The sequence below is a fragment of the Lontra canadensis genome, unplaced genomic scaffold (genome assembly GCF_010015895.1).
Source record: "Lontra canadensis isolate GAN:19392208 unplaced genomic scaffold, GSC_riverotter_1.0 scaffold14, whole genome shotgun sequence".
NCBI lineage: Eukaryota > Metazoa > Chordata > Mammalia > Carnivora > Mustelidae > Lontra > Lontra canadensis.
The window spans coordinates 25,344,637-25,364,878 of record NW_022631008.1 but is presented as its reverse complement, the minus strand read 5'-3'; the positions used below and the strand labels follow the sequence as shown (position 1 = coordinate 25,364,878).

General features: G+C 44.9%; 1 protein-coding gene across 2 annotated transcripts in view; it reads right to left on the bottom strand.

The window, feature by feature from the left end:
• Positions 1–972: 972 nt before the first annotated feature.
• Positions 973–20,242, bottom strand: part of ARMC2 (armadillo repeat containing 2) — a 107,602-nt gene continuing 88,332 nt past the window's right edge. Inside the window, exons 13-18 of one of the 2 annotated variants that reach the window (XM_032858268.1) lie at positions 18,469–18,784; positions 11,850–11,972; positions 11,429–11,542; positions 9,186–9,318; positions 8,689–8,849; positions 973–2,453 (exon numbers count right to left, since the gene is read on the bottom strand). In XM_032858268.1, the coding sequence (XP_032714159.1) occupies positions 2,296–2,453; positions 8,689–8,849; positions 9,186–9,318; positions 11,429–11,542; positions 11,850–11,972; positions 18,469–18,784 (1,005 nt within the window). In that variant the 3' untranslated portion in view covers positions 973–2,295. The remainder of the gene's footprint in view (positions 2,454–8,688; positions 8,850–9,185; positions 9,319–11,428; positions 11,543–11,849; positions 11,973–18,468; positions 18,785–20,242) is intronic. The other variant, XM_032858267.1, reaches the window with a different exon arrangement.

Below are 20,242 nucleotides of genomic sequence, written 5' to 3'. Positions count from 1 at the left end.
AAGATGTGAAGAAATTCAAATCTTTGTGCACTGCTGGTGGTAATATAAGACAGTGCAGTCTCCATGGGAAACAGTATAGATATCCCCCCCCAAATTAAAAATAGAACCACTATATGATCCACTAGTTCCACTTCCGGATGTATACCCAAAATAATTCAAAGCAGGATCTCAAAGAATTTTACATGCCATGTTCAAGGCAGCATGATTCACAATAACCATGAGGCAGAAGCAACCCAAATGCCCATTGATCGACGACTGGATAAACAAAATATGAGATGTACATACAAGGAAATATTATTCAGCTTTAAAAAGGAAAAACATCCGGTCTCATGCTTCAACATGGACAGACTTGGAGGACACTATACTAAGTGATATAAGCCAGTACAGAGAGACAAATTCCACTTACGGGAGGTATCTGAACTAATCAAATTCATAGAATTAAAGTAGAATGATGGTTGCTAGGAGCTGGGGTGGGGGGAGAAGATATGGGGATTTTTTTTTAAAACAGATATAGAGTTTTAGTTTTGCAAGATGAAAAAATTCTAGAGTTCTATTGCAGAGCAATGTGACTATACCTAACATAGCTGAACTGTACACTTGAAAATAGTATGGTCAATTTTATGTTATGTGTTCTTTAACCCTTTTTCAAAAAGGCAGGGGTGCCTGGCTGGCTCAGTCAGTAGAACATACAACTCCTGAGCCTGGGGTTGTGAGTTCAAGTCGCATGTTCAATGTAGAGATCACTTAAAAAATAAAATCTTTAAAGGTGGGGGAGGCAGATAGCTGACTCCAAGAGGTCCGGCTTGCGTGAGTCTGAAGTTGAGTCTATGTTGAGTTATATAGTGGTATTCCACCATGAGTTATTAGATTAGTTATAAATACTGAGGGGGCCATGTTAGCAAGGGAAATAGTTTAATCTTTTCATTGAAAGTAGAATATATAATCTGATATAGATAAAAAATTTAAAAAAATTTTTTAAAGACTTAGATCCTTAAATGGTTTTGAGAGATGAGCCCATCACACTCTACAATAAGGCATGGCCCCATGGGATTGTGCTGAGCCCTTGTCAGAGACAAGCCCTAGATTAGAAGGGCCCTAGGAAAGTTTATTTCTTCCTGGAAATTTAGGTATTTTCTAATGGCCTTTGAAAGCCATTCCGGGCTTCGGTCTGGGGTATCTGCTTTCTTCCCATTTGTTTTGGCATTTTGTAAGGTGAGGAGCCATTAATAACAGCTTTTCTCCAAGCAGAGTAGTACATCTCCTTTTATTTCCAAATCCTCACTTGGCTAATATAGGATAATGGCCATCTCAGTTTCTTTGGCTTTTGTCATACATTCAAAGGCCAAACTTACCCTGCAAAGAATGGCAGACTAATAAACTCATTACCGTCCTAATGTTATCATTCATTGGGCACCTACTAACCACATCAGACACTGTACTAGGCAATTTGCCCATTTAATGTTTTTTTTCCAAACTGAACTATAATCAACTATTCTTATTTTACAGTTGAAGCTAAAGAAATTAAGCTGCTTGCCCAAGGCCGAAGCAGGAGATAACTAGGATTCAAACTGAGCTCTGCCATATGCCTGAGCTTAGTCCCTTTGATAGGACATTACGTCACCTCTTAGTCCCAGAAATTTACAATTAGAAGGACTATCTGGTCTAGTCATTTTATTTCAAGTGAGAAGAAAGAGCTAAAATACTCCCTTTCCCATCTATTTTACTTATTTATTTACTTATTTATTTATTGCCCAAAGAAGTCTTTTCTAAATGTTCTGGCTTACTCTTGCTCTTAATTGGAGAACCAGAAAAATACTAGTCATAACCAGAAAGTTATTCTTAGAGGATACAAGAATTAGTATGGATGTTTATGTAGGAATGTGTTCCTCATAGCATTGACCACCATTCCTCCTATATACAAAAATCTAATTTCATTGCACAGCTCACTTAACTACAGAACAGATAAACACTTCAAGAATTGTTCAGTCGGGATTTTAAGATTAGAACTGAAGTACTGACTAGAGAACAGAAGAAAAAGTCATTTACTTAGAAAACCCATGGATATATTTTCATCTTACATTTCTCATAACAGAAAGTACATTTATGTTCATTTTTCCATAATACCTAATGAGAAAAAAAATTGCTTCTTTCTTCTAAAAACCTTAGACTACTCCCTAATCAGTATCTGAAAAACTTTCAGTATTTGTCAATACCAAGAAACAAATGTTTGTGCTTGTTACCACTGCTTAAGAATGAAGGAGACCTGACTTCCTGTTTCTGTGAAGCTGCGTCGTGTTAGAAAGAAGGAACAGACAGGGGTTCCAGGAAAGTGTGATGACTCTGAATTCGGTTTAGAAGCTGCTGTGCCACAGGTTTGAATTCTGTTTCCCACTGGAGTTTGTGATAGCTTTTTAGGTCTTGGTCAAAACTGCCATCCAGTGCTAGTTCTTCATCTGTATCGGAAAAATTAAAATTACAGAGATTATTTGAAAGTGTCACCCTACTGGGGAAAGTTTAATTTTTGTTGGCCTACGTTAAACTCATCCTGGGTCACCTCTGATTCCAAGATGACACAGATATGATTTGGGGGGGTTAAAATGGTTTTGTTTTGTTTTAAAGATTTTATTTATTCATTTGACACACACAGAGATAGAGAGAGAGAGAGAGTACAAGCAGGGAGAGCAGCAGGCAGAAGGAGAGGGAGAGGCAGGCTCTTTGGTGAGCCAGGAGCTAGATGCAGGACTCGATCCCAGAATCCTGGGATCATAACTTGAGCAGAAGGCAGCCACTTAACAAACTGAACCACCCGGGCGTTCCCCCCCACCAAAAAAGATTTTTTTAAAAGAAGGAGTTCTTTACTCTCTTTGGCACTTTGAACTATACTTATTTTAAAATATTCGTAATCTCTTAATAAAAAGGACAATAATCTTCTCAAAAGAAAAAAAGCCTAGATTGAATTGAGCTCTTATTTTAACTAATCCCTAAGTGTTTTGATGTAAGGGCATATCCAAAAGTCAGATCACAATTTCTCAGAAGAGGCAAAATATTAATAGTTCCTTCTTTATCCGGGCATTAGAAAAGTTAATTACTTTAGTGATCCACAGATATAAAAGGAGTCAGGAAATCTTTTGGGAAAGTAGCACAGTTGAATTTGATGCTGTAAACTTGACTTGAAGAAAATCAAGGTTGCAGCTTCGAAGTAGCCCCAGTGTGTTGTACCGAAAGGGAATCCCCCATGCCCTTGCCAGTAACGGCAAAGAGTATGAGACTTTGAGAATCCCAGGGAGTATTAGAATCCCAAGTCACTCTATGTATAATGCAAAAAGCATTAGTTAAAAAAAAAAAAAAGCAAAATTACAACCTTAATTTGCTTCTTAGTCCAAGGGCACCCTGAGTTCTGCCAATGCCGTAAGTATATCCAACCCAAATAGGAAGATAAGTGGCCACAAAGGTTTCCGTGCCAACCGGCCACAGCATGTTTACTTGTTTTTATTCGGCTTCACACCCCATGGGAAGGATTTTAGGAAAATACCCGGGCCTGCAGGTCAGAAGATTGGCACTTCTACTTCCGAGGTCTGTGGCCGCAGCCGACTTTGCGAGTGAGAACCACTAAGCCCGAAAGTGACCACAATTAGTGCTTCTTACATAACCAGCAAACTTTTTTTCCACGGGGCCAATGAAAATCCATTATAAAATGCTTCATTACTGTTGACATCAAATTTTCTGCACTGGATGTTTTCCTTGACCCTGCGTATTGCGGCGTGGTTGGTGTTAGCATCGGCCCTCAGAGTAAGATAAGGGGACCTGAATCCATATTTGTCCTCTCCCCTCCTGTCCTCCGAACGAGAGGCCAGCTCTGCAGCACTGAGATAAGTTCTGCACAGACATAAACAGTCCCACAAGGTGCTCCACGGAGGCCCGGATTTCCCCAGCCACACGCCAACCAGGGCCCGGAGAGGAGAAAGAAACCGGCGTTCGATGCCTTCGAATCCCTTCCCACTGGGCTCCTTCCAGCCAAGAGGAGCCGGAGAGACATGGCAGTTTCAGACTTCTAGAACATCTCCTGGCTCGCTCTTTTCCAGGCTTTCTGAGCAGACTGCTATTAGACCGTGAAATCTCTTATTCAAGAGGCTCAGGGCCAGTGGCTGCCCAAGCACTGGGCAGTTCCCTTCTCTGCTGGGGCTTTGGTTAGGGTTAGTAGGTTTAGTAAACCTCGATTGGGTGTTTTGGGGCTTTTTTCAATCTTAGGTCAAGACTGTTATTTTTCTTGAGGTTTGGCCTCGGATTAGTTAATCCACACTCAAACCCTATTACTTTGTAAAATGAGTTAAAACAAGATAACAAAAGGGGCCAAAGAGCTACGGGTAAGAGGAAGGCAGTCTGCAGTTTGAAAGTAAATACAGCAAATACCTAAAAAAAAAAAAAAGTGCCCTATGACACAACGCCTGTGTGGCTCAGTTGATGAAGCAGCTATCTTTGGCTCAGGTCATGGTCCTGGAGTCCCAAGATCGAGTCCCGCATCGGGCTCCCTGCTCAGCAGGGAGTCTGCTTCTCTCTCTCTGACCTTCCCCCTCTCATGCTCTCACTCTCGAATAAATAAATAAATCTTTTTTAAAAACCCCAAAAAACAAAAACAAACAAACAAACAACAAAAAAATGGCAGAGATGAATTCAAGAACAGTTGAGATCTGTGATTCTCAAACTCTGGCCTGGGACCTAAAAAGTACACAGGTCATGACTGTACATGGTGACTTACCAACTTATGTACAAATAACAACGGTTTCACCGTAGAATACTTTGCTTTGCTACATGGGATAGATTCTGGTATTTTCTTTCTTTGTGACCTCATTTTTTAAAGATGCTGGACACAGTGTGAAGAGCACGGGTTTAGATAACCAATCATTCTTAAGCTTTCTTCGTGTACCGCATACTTCTAATACTAGGATTTGAGTCAAGATGTTTGAAAGGTTTACAAAGGGGCAGGGAAGTCAAAACAATAAGTTTCTCAGTGATCGTTATAGCACAGTCCCGAATATCGCTTACGTATCCTGCACCACCAATAAAAGCTTCTCCTACTCACTGCACGATCTTCCAGCTGGGGCTCAGCACAAGGTAGCTACTGAGGGTTAATTATTGCCCTATTATAAGGCACAGCCCTCATGATGCATGCTGTTTGGCGTGGGCTTGTTAATGTGATCCTTTTTTTCTTTTTTCTTGTATTTTTAGAAATTTATCTTTTTAAGTAATCTCTATACCCAGTGTGGGGCTCAAACTCACAACCACAAGATCAAGAGTTGGATGCTCCACTCGACTGAGCCAGCCAGGAGCCCCTTTAAGGTGATCCTTCAACTTGAACACGGGGCCCCACTCTACCTCTTATCCCGTAATCCAGGTGCTAAGTGGTATATACCTCATAATGAACAAAATGCAACCTGTGTCCTTTACATTCACAATAAACAGCACCCCCCCCTCACACACACACGCACATGACCAGCTCCCGGGAAAACAGCCCAGGGTAGACCAGCACGCCAGGGTACGCCACTTAAGAACTTCAAGATAAAGACACTGCTGATGAGTTCGTAAGAAGTGGCTGCAATCCATCAGAAAGTTTTAGACAACATACTTTTTAAGCCACTTTCCAAAAACAACATCAACATCCCCATGCCCCAACCGTGCTGAGGACCATCAGTTTCTCCTTTTTCCCCTCTCAGTCACCCATCAAGAAAAAGTCGATGACTTACATTTCTATATTGATTACCTTGTCATCATTTCTAAAAACAGTGCTCACACTTTGGCACGGGGCTCAGCGATGTAACGGCTGGTCCTGTTTTCAAAATGGCCGGCTTTTCAGCCATCTTTGGGAAGGAACTGAAACTCAAGCCTACTCTCACCCCCCATCCGCAGGACTTGCTGCTGCCCAGCTGGTCAGACACAGCTACAGCCCTGTCGGAAGTGAGGGTCTGTGAGGGGAGAAAGCAGGAAGGAGCCCAGTCCTTAGGTTTTATAAGGAGGGTCTGGCGATCAGGTGAGGATTCACTGACACATGGTGCCAGTTACTCCACTCCCTGATCAACCGGCTTTATTTCTGTCATCCAGCCACAGTCCCCTCCCAGGGGCTGGGGGAGTGGCTGGCAGTAGGGGATTTAGAAAGTTAGCCAGTCCACAGACATCTATCAAGGACCTCTTTCGTAGGAGGCAATATCCTTTCCCCAAAGTTGCTCAAATGGATTGGGGAAACAAGATAAAAGTTACAAAATAATAATACAGGATAAGTTACACGGTTCATATTGCTATTGAAGAAGTACGGATTTCCTAGGACCAGGCCATGGGCTTGAAAAGGGATTCGGGAAGGGTCTGCCTGGATAGACAGCACATGGCTAGGCAGGTAAGGGGTACGGCACCCGCAAAGGCTCAGAGGCTGGGGAAGCACAAGGAGAGGCCCAACCCGGTTCTAAGGGAAGGTTGAGGGAGGGGGGAGCAGACACTAGGCCTACTAGAAAGAAGCGCCTGCCAGGTTCCGTACCTGCTGAGGAGCTGGTCATGCCCATACCTCTTCAAAGGGGCCTTTGTGTCCCATGGCCTAGCGATTTTGCTATTTATAGTCAACAGCCCCGACCTAAGTGCCAAACCAAGCCAGAGATAGTCTCTGATAGAGGCGGCTAAACCCGGAAGGCCCTAAACCCGAGGGAATGATGCACGGAACCAATCACACCTCTTCCCCGAAATGGGAGACAAAGAGTGAGCCAAGAGCAGAGGAGACTCACGCTGAGGGCAGCAAGCAGCAGCCTTGACCTAGTTGAAGCCAGGACCAAGCGGGAGCCTACGGGAACTTTTTGCATAACAGCAGAGACAGAGCAGAGAGGCATCTCCAGCTTGGTGGAGAAATGTTGGCCTGCTACCGAAGGGGTCAATCAGGGACTCTGGCTTCATCCAGAACATCCTTCCAGTGCCTCTCCAGCAGGCTTTGGGCAAGGTGCACCCTTCCCTTAAAGTCCTTCATTAACCAGGGTAAGGGTTCTCAAGCTTGGCCTCAGAGCAAATTCACCTGTGGAACTTTGCAAAAAATGCAGATAACGAGCCTCACCCCAGAGTTCCTAAGTCAGAATTTCTGGGGATGGGGTCAGTGTGTTTTTTAAATTCCACATTTGATTCCAATGTTCTACCACACCTGAGAACCGAATTAAGGCAAGTTGAGCACAGCCCTCTGCTCCTGGCAACCTGGGAAAGCTCCACGTTCACAAAGCACCCTGTGAACCTCAATCATTTAAAACCATGCTCATTTTTTTCTTACTTCTACACATGCAAGATTATTTTTGCCGCAAAAAAGCAAATTGCACATCTGCTCAGCCATCCCCAGTCTTTCAGGTAACTTCTGGTTCTGAGTTCCTGTTTAGTAACTTTGTTACAACACTTGGAATTTATAAACCCCCGAGTCTGGACTGTACCAGGCTCTCTGCACAAGTCTCCTCTCACCATTCTCATAACTCTGCAAAGTGTCCATCAATTGTCCCTAGCTTAGCGATGAGAAAAGATACATGTAGGGAGGTTAAGCCCAACACCAACAACTTAGAAGGGCCAAAAGCAAGGTTTTAAACTCAGAACTGTCCAGCTGTGGTCGTCTGGTCTTTTCATGATGCGCACAGAGGCCTAATTGAGGCTCGCTATTGGCTAGAGGGCGGCAGGGATTACCATGTCACGATCATTGAGATGAAAAGACAGGTCCTGAAATTCCCTCGTCAAATCACACCATAAGAGAGCACGAGGATTTGAATCCATGACTGCTAAGTCACACTGAGCCTTTCCACGTGGCCTTGCTGATCCCACACAGTGGCTGGGCAGTGGTGGGGACATTGCCTCCATTTGGGGGAAAGGATTATTGAAAATGCTCATTTACTTACTCAAATCATTGTTTTTAGACATAACCCAGGATGAAAAAAAATCTCCTAAAGAACTTTTTTTTTTAAGTTAAGAAACTATCCTCTTTCATTTAGTTTGTATCAGGGATTTCTTGCCTTTCAGTGGTCTGAACCCCACTGCAATGTCAAAATAGTTTCACAGATGCTCCTCCACATTATAATTAATATAGTTGCTAATTAAAATATGTGGATCCTGAGGCACCTGAGTGGTTCAGTCAGTTAAGCTTCAGACTCTTGGTTTCAGCTCAGGTCATGATCTCAGGGTCTTGAGGTCAAGCCCTTTGTGAGGGCTCCCTGCTTATCGGGGAGTCTGCTTAAGATTCTCTTTCTCCCTCTCCCTCTGTCCCTCCTGACCCCCAGTGCTCACTCTCTCACACACTCTCTCTCAAAATAAATAAATAAGTGTTTAAAAATAAATAAAATGCGTAGGTACATTAAAATCATGACAATTCAGAGTAGCTTTTAGCCTTATTTTCTCAATTAAAACATCTATATATTTTTAAGCAACAGCAATACTTTAGGCTGAAATCTTGGATTTAGGTAGTCTATAAAAAATGCAAAAAACAAAAAAAAAAAAGGGAAAATGCTGCAGAAATCATGACAGTGTCCAAGGAGTTAAAAGTCCTTGTGTCCCCACTGTAAATAACACTCAGCCTCTTCCAGATATCTCCAAATTTACACAGCTACTCAAACACATACCAATCTTTATTCATACAGGTCACAGAAAAAAAAAATTCTTACTCTGATAAAACTCACAGACTCACAGTCTTACCTAAAAATGATGGCAGCAGGACTAAGAGCGTGTTGGTGTCCTCATCTCCAAAACACGATGAAGCATTGGTGATATTTTCACTGAAGTTCCATAAAGTTTTGCAAACCAAGCAGGCCAGCTGCCAATCGGTGGGACCAAAATGTCTTAAACAATTCACCAACCTGAGTTTAAGAAAAGTCAAATTGAGAAGTCATTAGGTCAGAATCTCTTTTATATTTTCAGCATAACAACGATACTCTTTCTGTATTATTTAATATGTATATGTAATTTAGTGATTAGTTTTAAAAATTCCACATCTACAAATTTAAGCAGCTACAAAGTAGCAACAACCAACTTTTGAATTATTTTAAGGGTCCAGGGGAACCTAAATTCCCTCTTAGGTAGTAGCTTGGCAGTTCCAAACGTTGAAAGACCTCCACGCCAGGAGAAGCACAAGAGGGGCCCAAGCTCCCTGGGGAAACTGTGAGAGAGTCAGGACTCCATGCCTTGAAACTTACTTTTTAATGCCCCCTCCTTCTTTTAGGATGGCACGCTTTTCTTTATCCACAGTGAGATTTAGGAGAACGCCACAGGCAGAAAAGCAAATATCCTGATGCTTGGCATCCAGCAGGGCAATCATGAACTTGTGAACTGGGAGGGCAGAGAACAAATGCGGAGCAATAAAGCTTAGGGTTCCCAGCTTAGGGTGCCTTATTTTGGAAAAAGGAAAAGGGGAAGATGGGGACTGGCTCACTAAACTGGAAACTCTGCTAGGGGATTTAATCCATTCTTCTAAAGCTTTCTCGCCATGCCCAGCTGCAGGTTCACCAACACCCACTGCATCTAGAACTTGCTCCCCAACCCGCAAGTCCTTGGTGCCCACGTAGTTCTGTCTCTGACCTAGATAGCAGCTCCCTCTCCAGGGCAGTGATACTGTCCCTTCTGGTAGAAAAGGGGAAAAAAAAAAAAATCTTGGGTCCAACCACACAGGTGACATTCATCTCTAACACCTGATTCTTCTCAAGAGCCCTTTTGAATGACCACCCGCAATTTTCTTGAAATACACAACCTCAGGGGAGGAGGGGGGGGGCTCTCCCATTGAGATCCTCTCTAAAGTCTTCCAGGGTTTGTAAGAGAAAACTTGCTCGGGGGCTGGAAACTGGCCTGTAGCAAAGCAGGACTGTCAGGGCTGGGGGCGGCTCAGATCAAGACAGGCCCCCTAACTTTGGGAACCACTTTCCTTTACTTCCAGGAAATGGAACTCCTCGTCCTGTTGTCTTAACAGCCCCCGCAGGGGTCGGGCAAAGGGTTGGGCAAGGTTGGATAAAGTGTGTGTTCTGCTGCCTTCTGTTTGCCCCCACACCTGACAGGTGGCCATCCTGCTCTGACTTTGGTCCCAGGGATTGTCAGACACATCTATGCCTGTGTTTAAGAGTCTGAAGAATGGGGGCGCCTGGGTGGCTCAGCTGGTGAAGCATCTGCCTTCGGCTCAGGTCATGATCCTCAGAGTCCCAGCCTTTGGCTCAGGTCATGATTGGGGTGGGGGGTGTCCAGGAATCAAGTCCCTCTTAGGCCTCCCTGCTCAGTGGGGAGTTCTGCTTCTCTCTATCCCTATGCCCCTCCCCCATCTCGAGCACATGCGAACTCTTGCCTCTCTCTCTCTCTTGCTCTCTCTCAAATAAATAAATGATCTTTTTTTAAAAAAAAGTCTAAATAATGTACATCAAAACATTAACAGTTTATACTCTCTGGGGGAGTGAGATGATGGGTGACAGTTTACTGCTGCTGCTTTTTCTCCCCCGTAATATCTGTGTTATCTAAATTTGCTATTGTGGATAATTGGGAATTTTTAGTTATTATTCATACATGAAATATTTGAGACATACAGAGGATGGTTATCTTGGATACCTGCCATTCAGTTTAAGAAATGTTATAGATCCAATTGATATCTTTGGGCATCCCTTCCCCTTCAAAGGTGACTTCTGTCTTACCATTTTCAAATGTCATTTGTACCTTATACCATTACTAAGTACGGTACATAAGCAATACTCATGATTGTTATGTATGTTCTAGAACATATTTAGTGGTATTATTCTTTATATACCCTCTTATCACCGGCTTTTTCACTCCTGTATTACATGTTTGAGGCTAATTTGTGTTGAGTGAATCTCTAGTTCATTCATTTTAATTGATGTAGTACTTTCTTTCTTTCTTATTTTAAGTAGACTACCCTGCCCAGGGTAAAGCTCAACACAGGGCTTGAACTCACGTCCCTGAGATCAAGACCTGAGCTGAGATCAAGATTTGGATGCTTAACCAACTGAGCTACTCAGGTACCCCGATATAGAACTTTTTGTTGTGTGAATATCATAATGTATTTACATTTAAATTCTTTCCATTTTTTTTACAATTACAAGCTGTACTGTTAGGGATGTTCTAGTACATGAAGGAGATTGTCTCTTGAGTCCATTCTCAGGGACAATAATGATGTCTATGGATGACCTGTTTCCCTTAAACACACACACGTCCACACACCATCTCAGAGCACTCACAAGGGAGAGAGGAACAGGGAGAAACACTGCCCAGATCTATCTTGGCACACTGAGCTGAAGGCCTTTAGTACGGATGGAACAGAATGTAAAGCACTACTTGTCCCAGCGCAGAGACAAGTATCACATCGTCATGACCCAAGCTTGAACACTGCTTAGCTGTTTATTGGCAAGAAGAACATGTTTATGAACCTGAAGTGTCATTAACTCACCATTTTTCTGCACAATGAAATCGCAGATGTCATGGTCCTGGGAGAGGTTTCCAAAAACACGCACAGCCTCTAGGATTCCATCCATGTTATTACTCACAAGAAGCTTTATGAGCACTGGGTTTGGGAACCAGAGACATAAATCACTGAATTTAACTTTTCATTTAAAGGCTATTAGCCATCAGCATCATACTAAATACCGATAACTCAAAATTTTCAAGTGACAATAAAATACAAACTATAAGGGACTTTAGCGAGAACCAAGATCCTAACATTCCCCCATATTCTGAATTCTTAGAAACAAATCAGTTTCTTTGATATTTGTACAAGAAATCAGAAAATAGGAAGGACACCAGTTCTGTGTTTCATTAAAAAAGTCAAAATCTTAACCATGCATCTGCCCGAACCCAATTCTGAACCTTACATTCAGCAATATATAGCTTTTTGTCCTGAATTACAGAATTCTTCACTTGGTAGTAAGATAAGTTGTTGATTGTGGCTGTAGTATTGATCACCAGCTCCTCACAATCCTCAATTGACTTGTATTCTGGAAGAAAGTTAGGAAAAGGGTATGAAAGATTCACTGTAGGGGCAGAAACATGACCTCCTAGCTGCCCCAGCATGCCAGGGTCAAGTTGTTGTCCCAGATGGGGTCTGTGCAGGGGCTTTGCTTACTGCTTTACTTTCCAGGACTCTTCTTGCAGGGACATGCACCAAACACAGGGGACCACTCCTGACCAGGTTCTAGAACACTCTAAGCTCAATCCCTCCAGTCAGGGCATCTGGAAAAATTAGGCTGACCTAGGCTCTGTGGTTATAGTCAAGTGAACGTGCCAACACATGGACAAGCTGAGCTGTGTCTCACCCCCACTGATCTGCGTCTTACCCCCACTGACCTGCACTGTTCTGAGCTTTCCTGGGGGCTGCGACCCTGCGAGTCTGTTCCTCACTCCTCCACCCCTCAGCAGAATGACCCTTAGGGCATAATCTGTTCATAACTCCTAATCGTCCTGTCCTCCAAACACACAGAACCTGATCACTTCTCGCCTCCTCTGCTACCACCTAGCCCATCCTTCACCTCTTACCCGGCTTCTCCTCTCCCACTTTCCTGCCTGAGTCTATCCTTATCACGATCCTTTAATAGTCAGCTAACACCACTTGTCCTACCTGAGCCTCAGGCCCTACCTGGGCAGCCCCAGTTCCTTTTTTTGTGGGAGGCGCAGCACAGAGGGAGAGGAAGAGAAAGGATCTGGAGCAGGTTCCACACCCAGCGCGGAGCCCGACGTGGGGCTTGATCTCATGATCCCGAGATCATGACCTGAGCTGAAATCAAGAGTTGGATGCTTAACAGACTGAGCCACCCAGGCGCCCCTAGGCAGCCCTAATTCTGACATCGGACGCCTCATTTGCTATTCCAACCTGCACCACACTGGTCTTCTTGCCCACCCCACCTCCCTTTTTTTAAAAGATTTTATTTATTTATTTGACATAGACCACAAGTAGGCAGAGAGGCAGGCAGACAGAGAGGAGGAAGCAGACTCCCTGCTGAGCAGAGAGCCCGATACGGGGCTCGATCCCGGGACCCTGGGATCATGACATGAGCCGAAGGCAGAGGCTTTAACCCACTGAGCCACCCAGGCGCCCCCTTCTTTTTTTAAACCTATCAGCATGATCCTGCCTGAACCTATGCATCGCTATTGCTTCTGTCTAGAATGTGCTGTGTTTCCAGTGTCCACTTGTTTCACTCCCCTCATCCTTCAGGTCGTTGTTTAGATGTCGTCTTATTGAACACAGTTTCCTTAACCTCCCTCTATAAAATGGCATCCAGTCTTCTTTTTCCCTTACCCTCCTTTTATCTGTTCCATTGCACACATAATCATCTGACCTGTTATGTGTTTAATGTTTGTCTTCCAGTCCTAAAATGGAAGCTATGTGAGACCAGGGATTTGTCTGTTTTCTTCATTGTTGTCTTCCCAGCAGCGAGAGCAGACTCTGGCACACAGGAGTGCTCAATAAATAGTCGCTGAATGCAGCAACAAGTGAAGGACTGAACCCTTACTCTGCACAGGAGACCCTTGGTCATTCCGTCCCTGCCTTTCACCCAGCTTCCACACTCATCTCTCGGCAGAGGTAGAAATGCCATTGAGGAGTCCTTGTTCCCTCCACCCCCATACTGATGGCACTAGACCTTGGGTGGTGTTCGGGAATCTGATTTTTTTCTCTTGCCTTGGAAGAATTCATTAGCTTGTCCAGGAAAAGAAAGCGTAGCTCTTCTGTGTTACTGCCTTCTCTATAGGGTCTGGCATCTAGGCAAGAGGGACTTGCTACAAGGTATCCCTCACAACAGCACCAAGGGCTGCACGTGCACTTAGCGCCACAAAAATAATGCCTTACATGCACTTATAAGCATTTGAGCCCATAATAATTCATACTCCAATGGTGCATCTGTCTTAGCTCAGCCACCATAACAAAATACCAGAGATTTGAAGCTTAATTAACAGAAATTTCTTTTTCTCAGAGTCCTGGAGGTTGGAAGGACACCAATGTGGTTGCCAATGTGGTTGGGTTCCGGTGAGAGCCCTTCCTGGCTTGCAGATGGCCACCTTCTTGCCATATCCTCATGTGGTAGAGAGAAAGCCAGAGCAAGCTCTCTGGAGTCTCTTCTTAGAAGGATGCTAATCCCACCACAAGCACCCTGGCTTCATGACCTTGTCTACACCTGATTATCTCCCAAAGGTTTCATCTCCAAATACCATCACACTGAGGATTAGAGCTTCAATATTGGGAGCCGGAGAGTGGTGGGTGCAATTCAGTCCATATCAACCTCCTAATATGCCCATTTTACATATGAGACCACTGAGGCTGAGAGGTGTTACATACCTTGCTTCACAGAACCCACATCTGAATCCAGGTATGCCTAACTCAACCATGTGTTTTTCCCATTGCCTCTCTTCCTGAGTGCCCAGTAGAGCTGCCTGGGGCCAGCATTTGCTGCCGGAGGGCTTGAGAGAGCCCTGTGTAGCTGGCTCTCGGATGTAGCAAAGTCTAGAATTTGGAGCTGGCCACTAAGGCAGCAAATCTCTAAATCTGGGAGCTTCCTGAAAGGGCTAGTCCTTATTAGAAACATTTTTTGTTTTGTTTTGTTTTAATTTTCAAAGACTTCTGCGAAGAGACTGGTGTCTATAGACAAGTGCTGGGGCTCCAAGTCCTCGACATATCCTGTGTTGGCCTGGAGGCCGGTGCTTGTCATCAGCTTCCTGTCCGCATGCCTGCCACGTCTCCACTGTAGACCCAGAGCTCCTGGAGAGCAGACACTATGTGTTTTTAAGCCTTGCTATGCCCTGAAGGTTGGTATTCCTCTCCAAGTTCATATGGAGGAGCCCCAGTGTGAAGTCACCCCCAAGGTGGTTGAATCTGGGGCGAGGGCCCGCGAGGAGGTAATGAAGGGTTAAATGAGTCATCAGAATGGGGCCCTCGTCCAATAGGGCTGTTGCCCTTAGAAGAGGAGGAAAGGAGCATCTATAAGCCAGAAAGAGCATCCTTGCCAGATGCCAACCCTGCTGGCACCTTGACCTTGGGCTTCCAGCCTCCAGAACTGTGATGTGAGAAAACATGTCTGTGGTTTAAGCCACCCTGTCTGTGGTGGTCTGTTACACGGGAGCCTGAGCAGACTAAGATAAACCTCCTTTAGCATAGGACTCATTAGGCACTAAGCACTCAATAATGGATCTTAATGAAGAGCAGGGGGCCAAGTCCAAAGGTTACCCCAAAACATCATTTTCATCAGGTATTAATGTTTCTTCTGCAGTGAAAAAATCCATCAGAGCCTGGTAAGTAGTAGCTAAGTTGATCCCTCTGTGTGGTAGTTAATTTCCCTGCACACCGGCGTGCAGGTGTGACTGTGGGAAACGACAAGGCCTAAAAAGTGGAAGGGTGCTATAGACTGAATTATGTCCTCCCAGTTCTTCTGGTGAAGCCCTAACGTAACTGTATTTGGAAATACAAGATTAAATGAAGATTAATGAAGATTAAACGAAGTCATAAGGGTGGAATCCTTATCCAATAAGCCTAGTGGCTTTCATAAGAGGAGTAAGAGGGACATCTGCATGGGTCAGTCACTTAAGCATCTGCCTTCAGCTCAGATCATGATCTAAGGGTCCTGGGATCAAGCCCAGCATCAGGCTCCCTGCTCAGCGAGGAGCCTGCTTCTCCCTCTGCCTACCGCTCCCCCTAACCACTGCATGTGCTCTCTGACAAATAAATAAATAAAATTAAAATAAAAATAAAGGGGTGCCTAGGTGGCTCAGTGGGTTAAAGCCTCTGCCTTCGGCTCAGGTCATGATCCCAGGGTCCTGGGATCGAGCCCCACATCCGGCTCTCTGCTCAGCAGGGAGCCTGCTTCCCTTCCTCTCTCTCTGCCTACCTCTCTGTCTACTTGTGATCTCTGTCAAATAAATAAATAAAATCTTTAAAAAAATAAAATAAAATAAAATAAAAAAGGAAGAGGAAGAGAGAGAGAGAGCACATGCTCTCCGAGGGCACATGCCAGCAGAGGCTATGTGAGGCCACAGACAGAAGGCAGCCATCCTCAAGCCAGGAAGACAGACTGCACCAGAACCCAGCCATGATGCCCACCCGATCTCAGACGTCCAGTCTCCAGAGTGTGAGGAAATAAATCTGTTGTTGAAGTCACCCAGTCTACGCTCTTTTGTTACAGCCATCAGAGCAGACTGGGATGGGGGTTGGTACCATGAAGTGGGCTGCTGCTGTACCAAGTACCTAAAAGCGTGGCAGCGGCTTTGGAGCTGGGGGATAACGGGAGGCTGGAGGATTCTGAGGTGCATGGTACAAATGAGAAATGTTAGAGGCAATTCGGGTGAGGGCTCAGAAAGAAAAGAGGAGAGCAGGAGAGAGAGCTTCCGTCTTCTTAGGGACCACAACAGTAATCATGAACAGAATGTTGGTAGACATATGGACATAAAAGGTCATTCTGAAGAAAGGAGGAACAGGTTCCTGGAAACTGCGGGAAAGGTGATGGTTGCTGTAATGTGGCGAAAAACTGGCTGAACTATGTTTTCGTTCTAGTGTTTTGTGAAAGGTAGAACTTGCAAGCAACGATACTGGATACTGAGCTGAGATCTCAAAGCAAAAGTATTTGAGGAGCAGCTTGGCTTCTCCTGACATTACAGTAAAATGTGAGGAGAGAGAGATGAAGAAAGAATTGTTAAGCAAAAAGAAGTAGAACCTGAAGATCTGGAAGATTTTCAGTCTATCCCTATGGCAAAAAGTGTAAAAGCATGTGCTAGAGGGAAACAAATGTGCATTTGGAATATCAATCAATACAGAGCTTCTGGGGTTCTGTGGGCAGAAACACTGCCAGTTGGAACGGAAAGGCTCTGAGACAGGAAGGCTATCCTTGCGTGGGACAGGACAGGACGAGGGAGCTATTGGGCTGTGAGTGGGCATTATTCTTCTAGAAGAGTGGAAATGACCCCAAAGGTGAGAGATCACAACCAGGGCCCCTGCCTCGGGTTCAACAGGCCAGACACCCTCACCCTGAAGCCTTGAGAATGAGACCAGCCTGCAGAGCCCCAGTACCTGGACAGACAGATGTGGAAGTCAGACCCCCGCCCCAGGGGTTCTGGAAGGCAGAGCACTGAAACAAAGAGGATGGCTTTCAGGTCTTAAACTACGACGGCATTCACCTGGCTAGCTTGCAGACTTGCCTGGGAACTGCAATCTTTTCCTTTTTCCCTGTTTCTCCCTTTGGAATGGGAATGTTTATCCTAGGCCTGCCCAACCCTGTATTTCGGAAGCATGTAACATGTCTGGTTTCACAGGTTCATAGGAGAGGAATTCTTCCTCAGGATGTACCATATCTTGAGTCTCACAATATCTGATTTAGATATTTAAATGAGATGTTGATCCTTAGATTTTAGAGTTGATGCTGGAATGAATTAAAACTTTTGAAGTTATTGAAATGGAATAAATGTGTCTTGTGTGTGAAAAGGACATGAATTCGCAAGGGGGGGGGCAGGAGCAGAATATTATTGACTGAATTGTGTCCCCTCCCCCAAATTCATATGTGGAAGCTCTAACCTCCAATGCCATTGCAACTGGGGACAGGGGTTTTAGGAGGTAAAGTGAGAAGAGTTCTTAATGGTGGAGTCCTTATCTGATGGACCGGATTTGAGGTCTTAGAAGAAGAGAAAGAGAGAGATCATCCACTCTCTCCCTGGGGCCACGCTCTGAGGAACCACACGTGATGACCTGGTGAGAAGTCAGCTATCTACCCAGCTCTCAACCCAGACCCCACCCGCGGGCCCCTCCACCTTGGGCTTCCAGGCTCCAGAATCACAAGAAACAAATTTCTCTGGGTCAAGATACCCAGTCTGTGGTAGTTTGTTATGGAAGAGTGCGGTGGTGAATAATGGGGAGAAATGGGAGCAGAGTGACTGGGGGCCATAATTACAGGTACTGTAAAAAATCTAAGAAAAAGATACACTCTCATCCCGTGGAGTAACCCAGGAAAAATGAAGGATTTTAAACTGTGCTTAGTTTGGCCAATTTTTGGCAATTTGATTGGTACCTTCTTTTTTTAAATTGTGACAAAATTCACATACCATAAGATAAACCCTTTTCAAGGTGTACACTTCAGTGGATTTTAGTAACTTTTTTTTCTCTTCTTTTCAGATATATATATATGTATGAGAAAAATATATTTTTATGTATTTTTAATGTGGAATTTAAATTTTAAATATATATATTTAAAACATATTTAATACATATATATACATACACATACATATATACATACATATATACATATGTGTGTGTGTATGTGTGTGTATATTTATATATATTTTTTTTAACCTGGGTTACTTTGGAGGCAGTTCTGCGCAGAAGAGGAATTTTCCCACCTGCTGCTGAGAAGGCTCATTCAAGCGAGCAGATCGCGCCGCTGAAACCGTCGCCACGCCTGGGGAGGGGGGGGCCACCTGACTGCGTCCCCTGCAGGCAGCGGCCGGCGGCGCGGGCCTTACCCAGAGTGGTGAGCAGCAGGCCCACGGCGTGCGGGTTGGCGGCCAGCGCAGGGCCGATGCCAGGGTGGATGGCTAAGTTGGCGAGCACCCGGGTCAGCTTGATGAGCACGTCCTCCGCCTGGGCCCGCGGCCTGGGCGTCTGGGGCTCCTCCGCTCCCGCCATCGGCTTCTCCGCACACAGGTCCAGTTTGTAGAATGCATGGAACAACGCCAGCAGGGTCGGGATGCTCCCCCTCTCTTTGGAAAACTGTTCCCGAGCCTGGTTATTTTTCGCCGTCAAGTTGCCGAGAATAAAGACAATGCGGACGACCAAATCCTGCAGTAGAGAGAAGCCGGTTACAAAGGGCAGGACCGGGGCGCCTGGGTGGCTCAGTCGGTTGGGCGGCTGCCTTCGGCTCAGGTCATGATCTCAGGGTCCTGGAATCGAGCCCCGCATCGGGCTCTCTGCTCGGCGGGGAGCCACTTCCCCTCCCCCTCTGACTGCCTCTCTGCCTGCCTGTGCTCGCTCTCTCTTTCTCTCTTTCAAATAAATAAATTAAAAAAACAAAAACCAAACAAAAGCCAAGGGTAGGACCAGTCGTTGGAAAGAGTACAGTATTTAATTTATTCCCGAGTTAATTAATAGTAGGATGGAACACATCTGGCTTCTCCTAACGTGTCTAGTATTTGATTCCCAAGATCGGTGCATATCGACAGGGGAGATTAAAAGCATTTGGCCACAGTGAGAGACTACAAACTGAGGGACGTACTTAGCAGGGGCTATTAACTTCAGATCCTTCATCTGAAATTCTGGCTGGCCTTTTTTTTTTTTTTTTTTTTTAAATCCCCCAGAGAACAGTTAGTTGAGTGGGATGGGATCACTGATAACACGTTAGGTATAAGTATTGACACTAACAGCTTTCTTGAGCACCTACATCGTTCACTAAGAGGTCACCTCCTAGGGAAGCACTGTGTTTCCAGAAACCGGATGTTTTGCACAACGGTTCATCAGATTGTGTTGCATCAGGCTTCCCCAACCCAGGCTCTGCAGACTTCGGGGGGCAGGAGAATCTTTTCTGTGGGGGCTGTGTTTATCAGCCGGCATCCCGGCCCCTACTAGAGATGCCAGTAGTGCCTCCATTGACATCACAACCAAGAAGGGTTAACCATTGTTTTAAGCAGGCTTCACGCCCAACGCGGGGCTTGAACTCACGACACCAAGATCAAGAACTGCACGCTCTACGAACTGTGCCAGCCAGGCGCCCCCACAACCAAAAAGGTTTAAATGTCCGCTGGGGGCAAAGTGACCCCCAGCTGAGAATCACTGTGTCATAAATGTTCCACTTTAAAGCAGTACTTCTCGTCTTTGACCAGGGTAGTGGTGACGTGGGCAACGCCTTTATCACAATTTGCTAAATGGTACATGTGTGTTTCATGCACTTTTCTGCAAGTCAGCTATATTTCACAATAAATGTTTCTAAAAATCCCAAGCTGAGAGCAATTTACAACTGAACAGGATACAAAAACAATTATGTTCTTAATTCTACAATAACAGACAGATGACGGAATACAGTTGGCCTCCCAGCTACCCGTGGATGGTGAGGGAATTCCTCTGGGAGGAAGAGACTTTATTTTTTTTTTAAGATTATATTTATTTACTTGAGAGAGAGAGAGTGCACGAGCTAGGGGGAGGGAGAGGATGAGGGAGAAGCAGAAGCCTTACTGAGCAGGGAGCCTGATGTGGGGCTCGGGGCTCGATCCCAGGACCCTGGGATCATAACCTGAACTGAAGGCA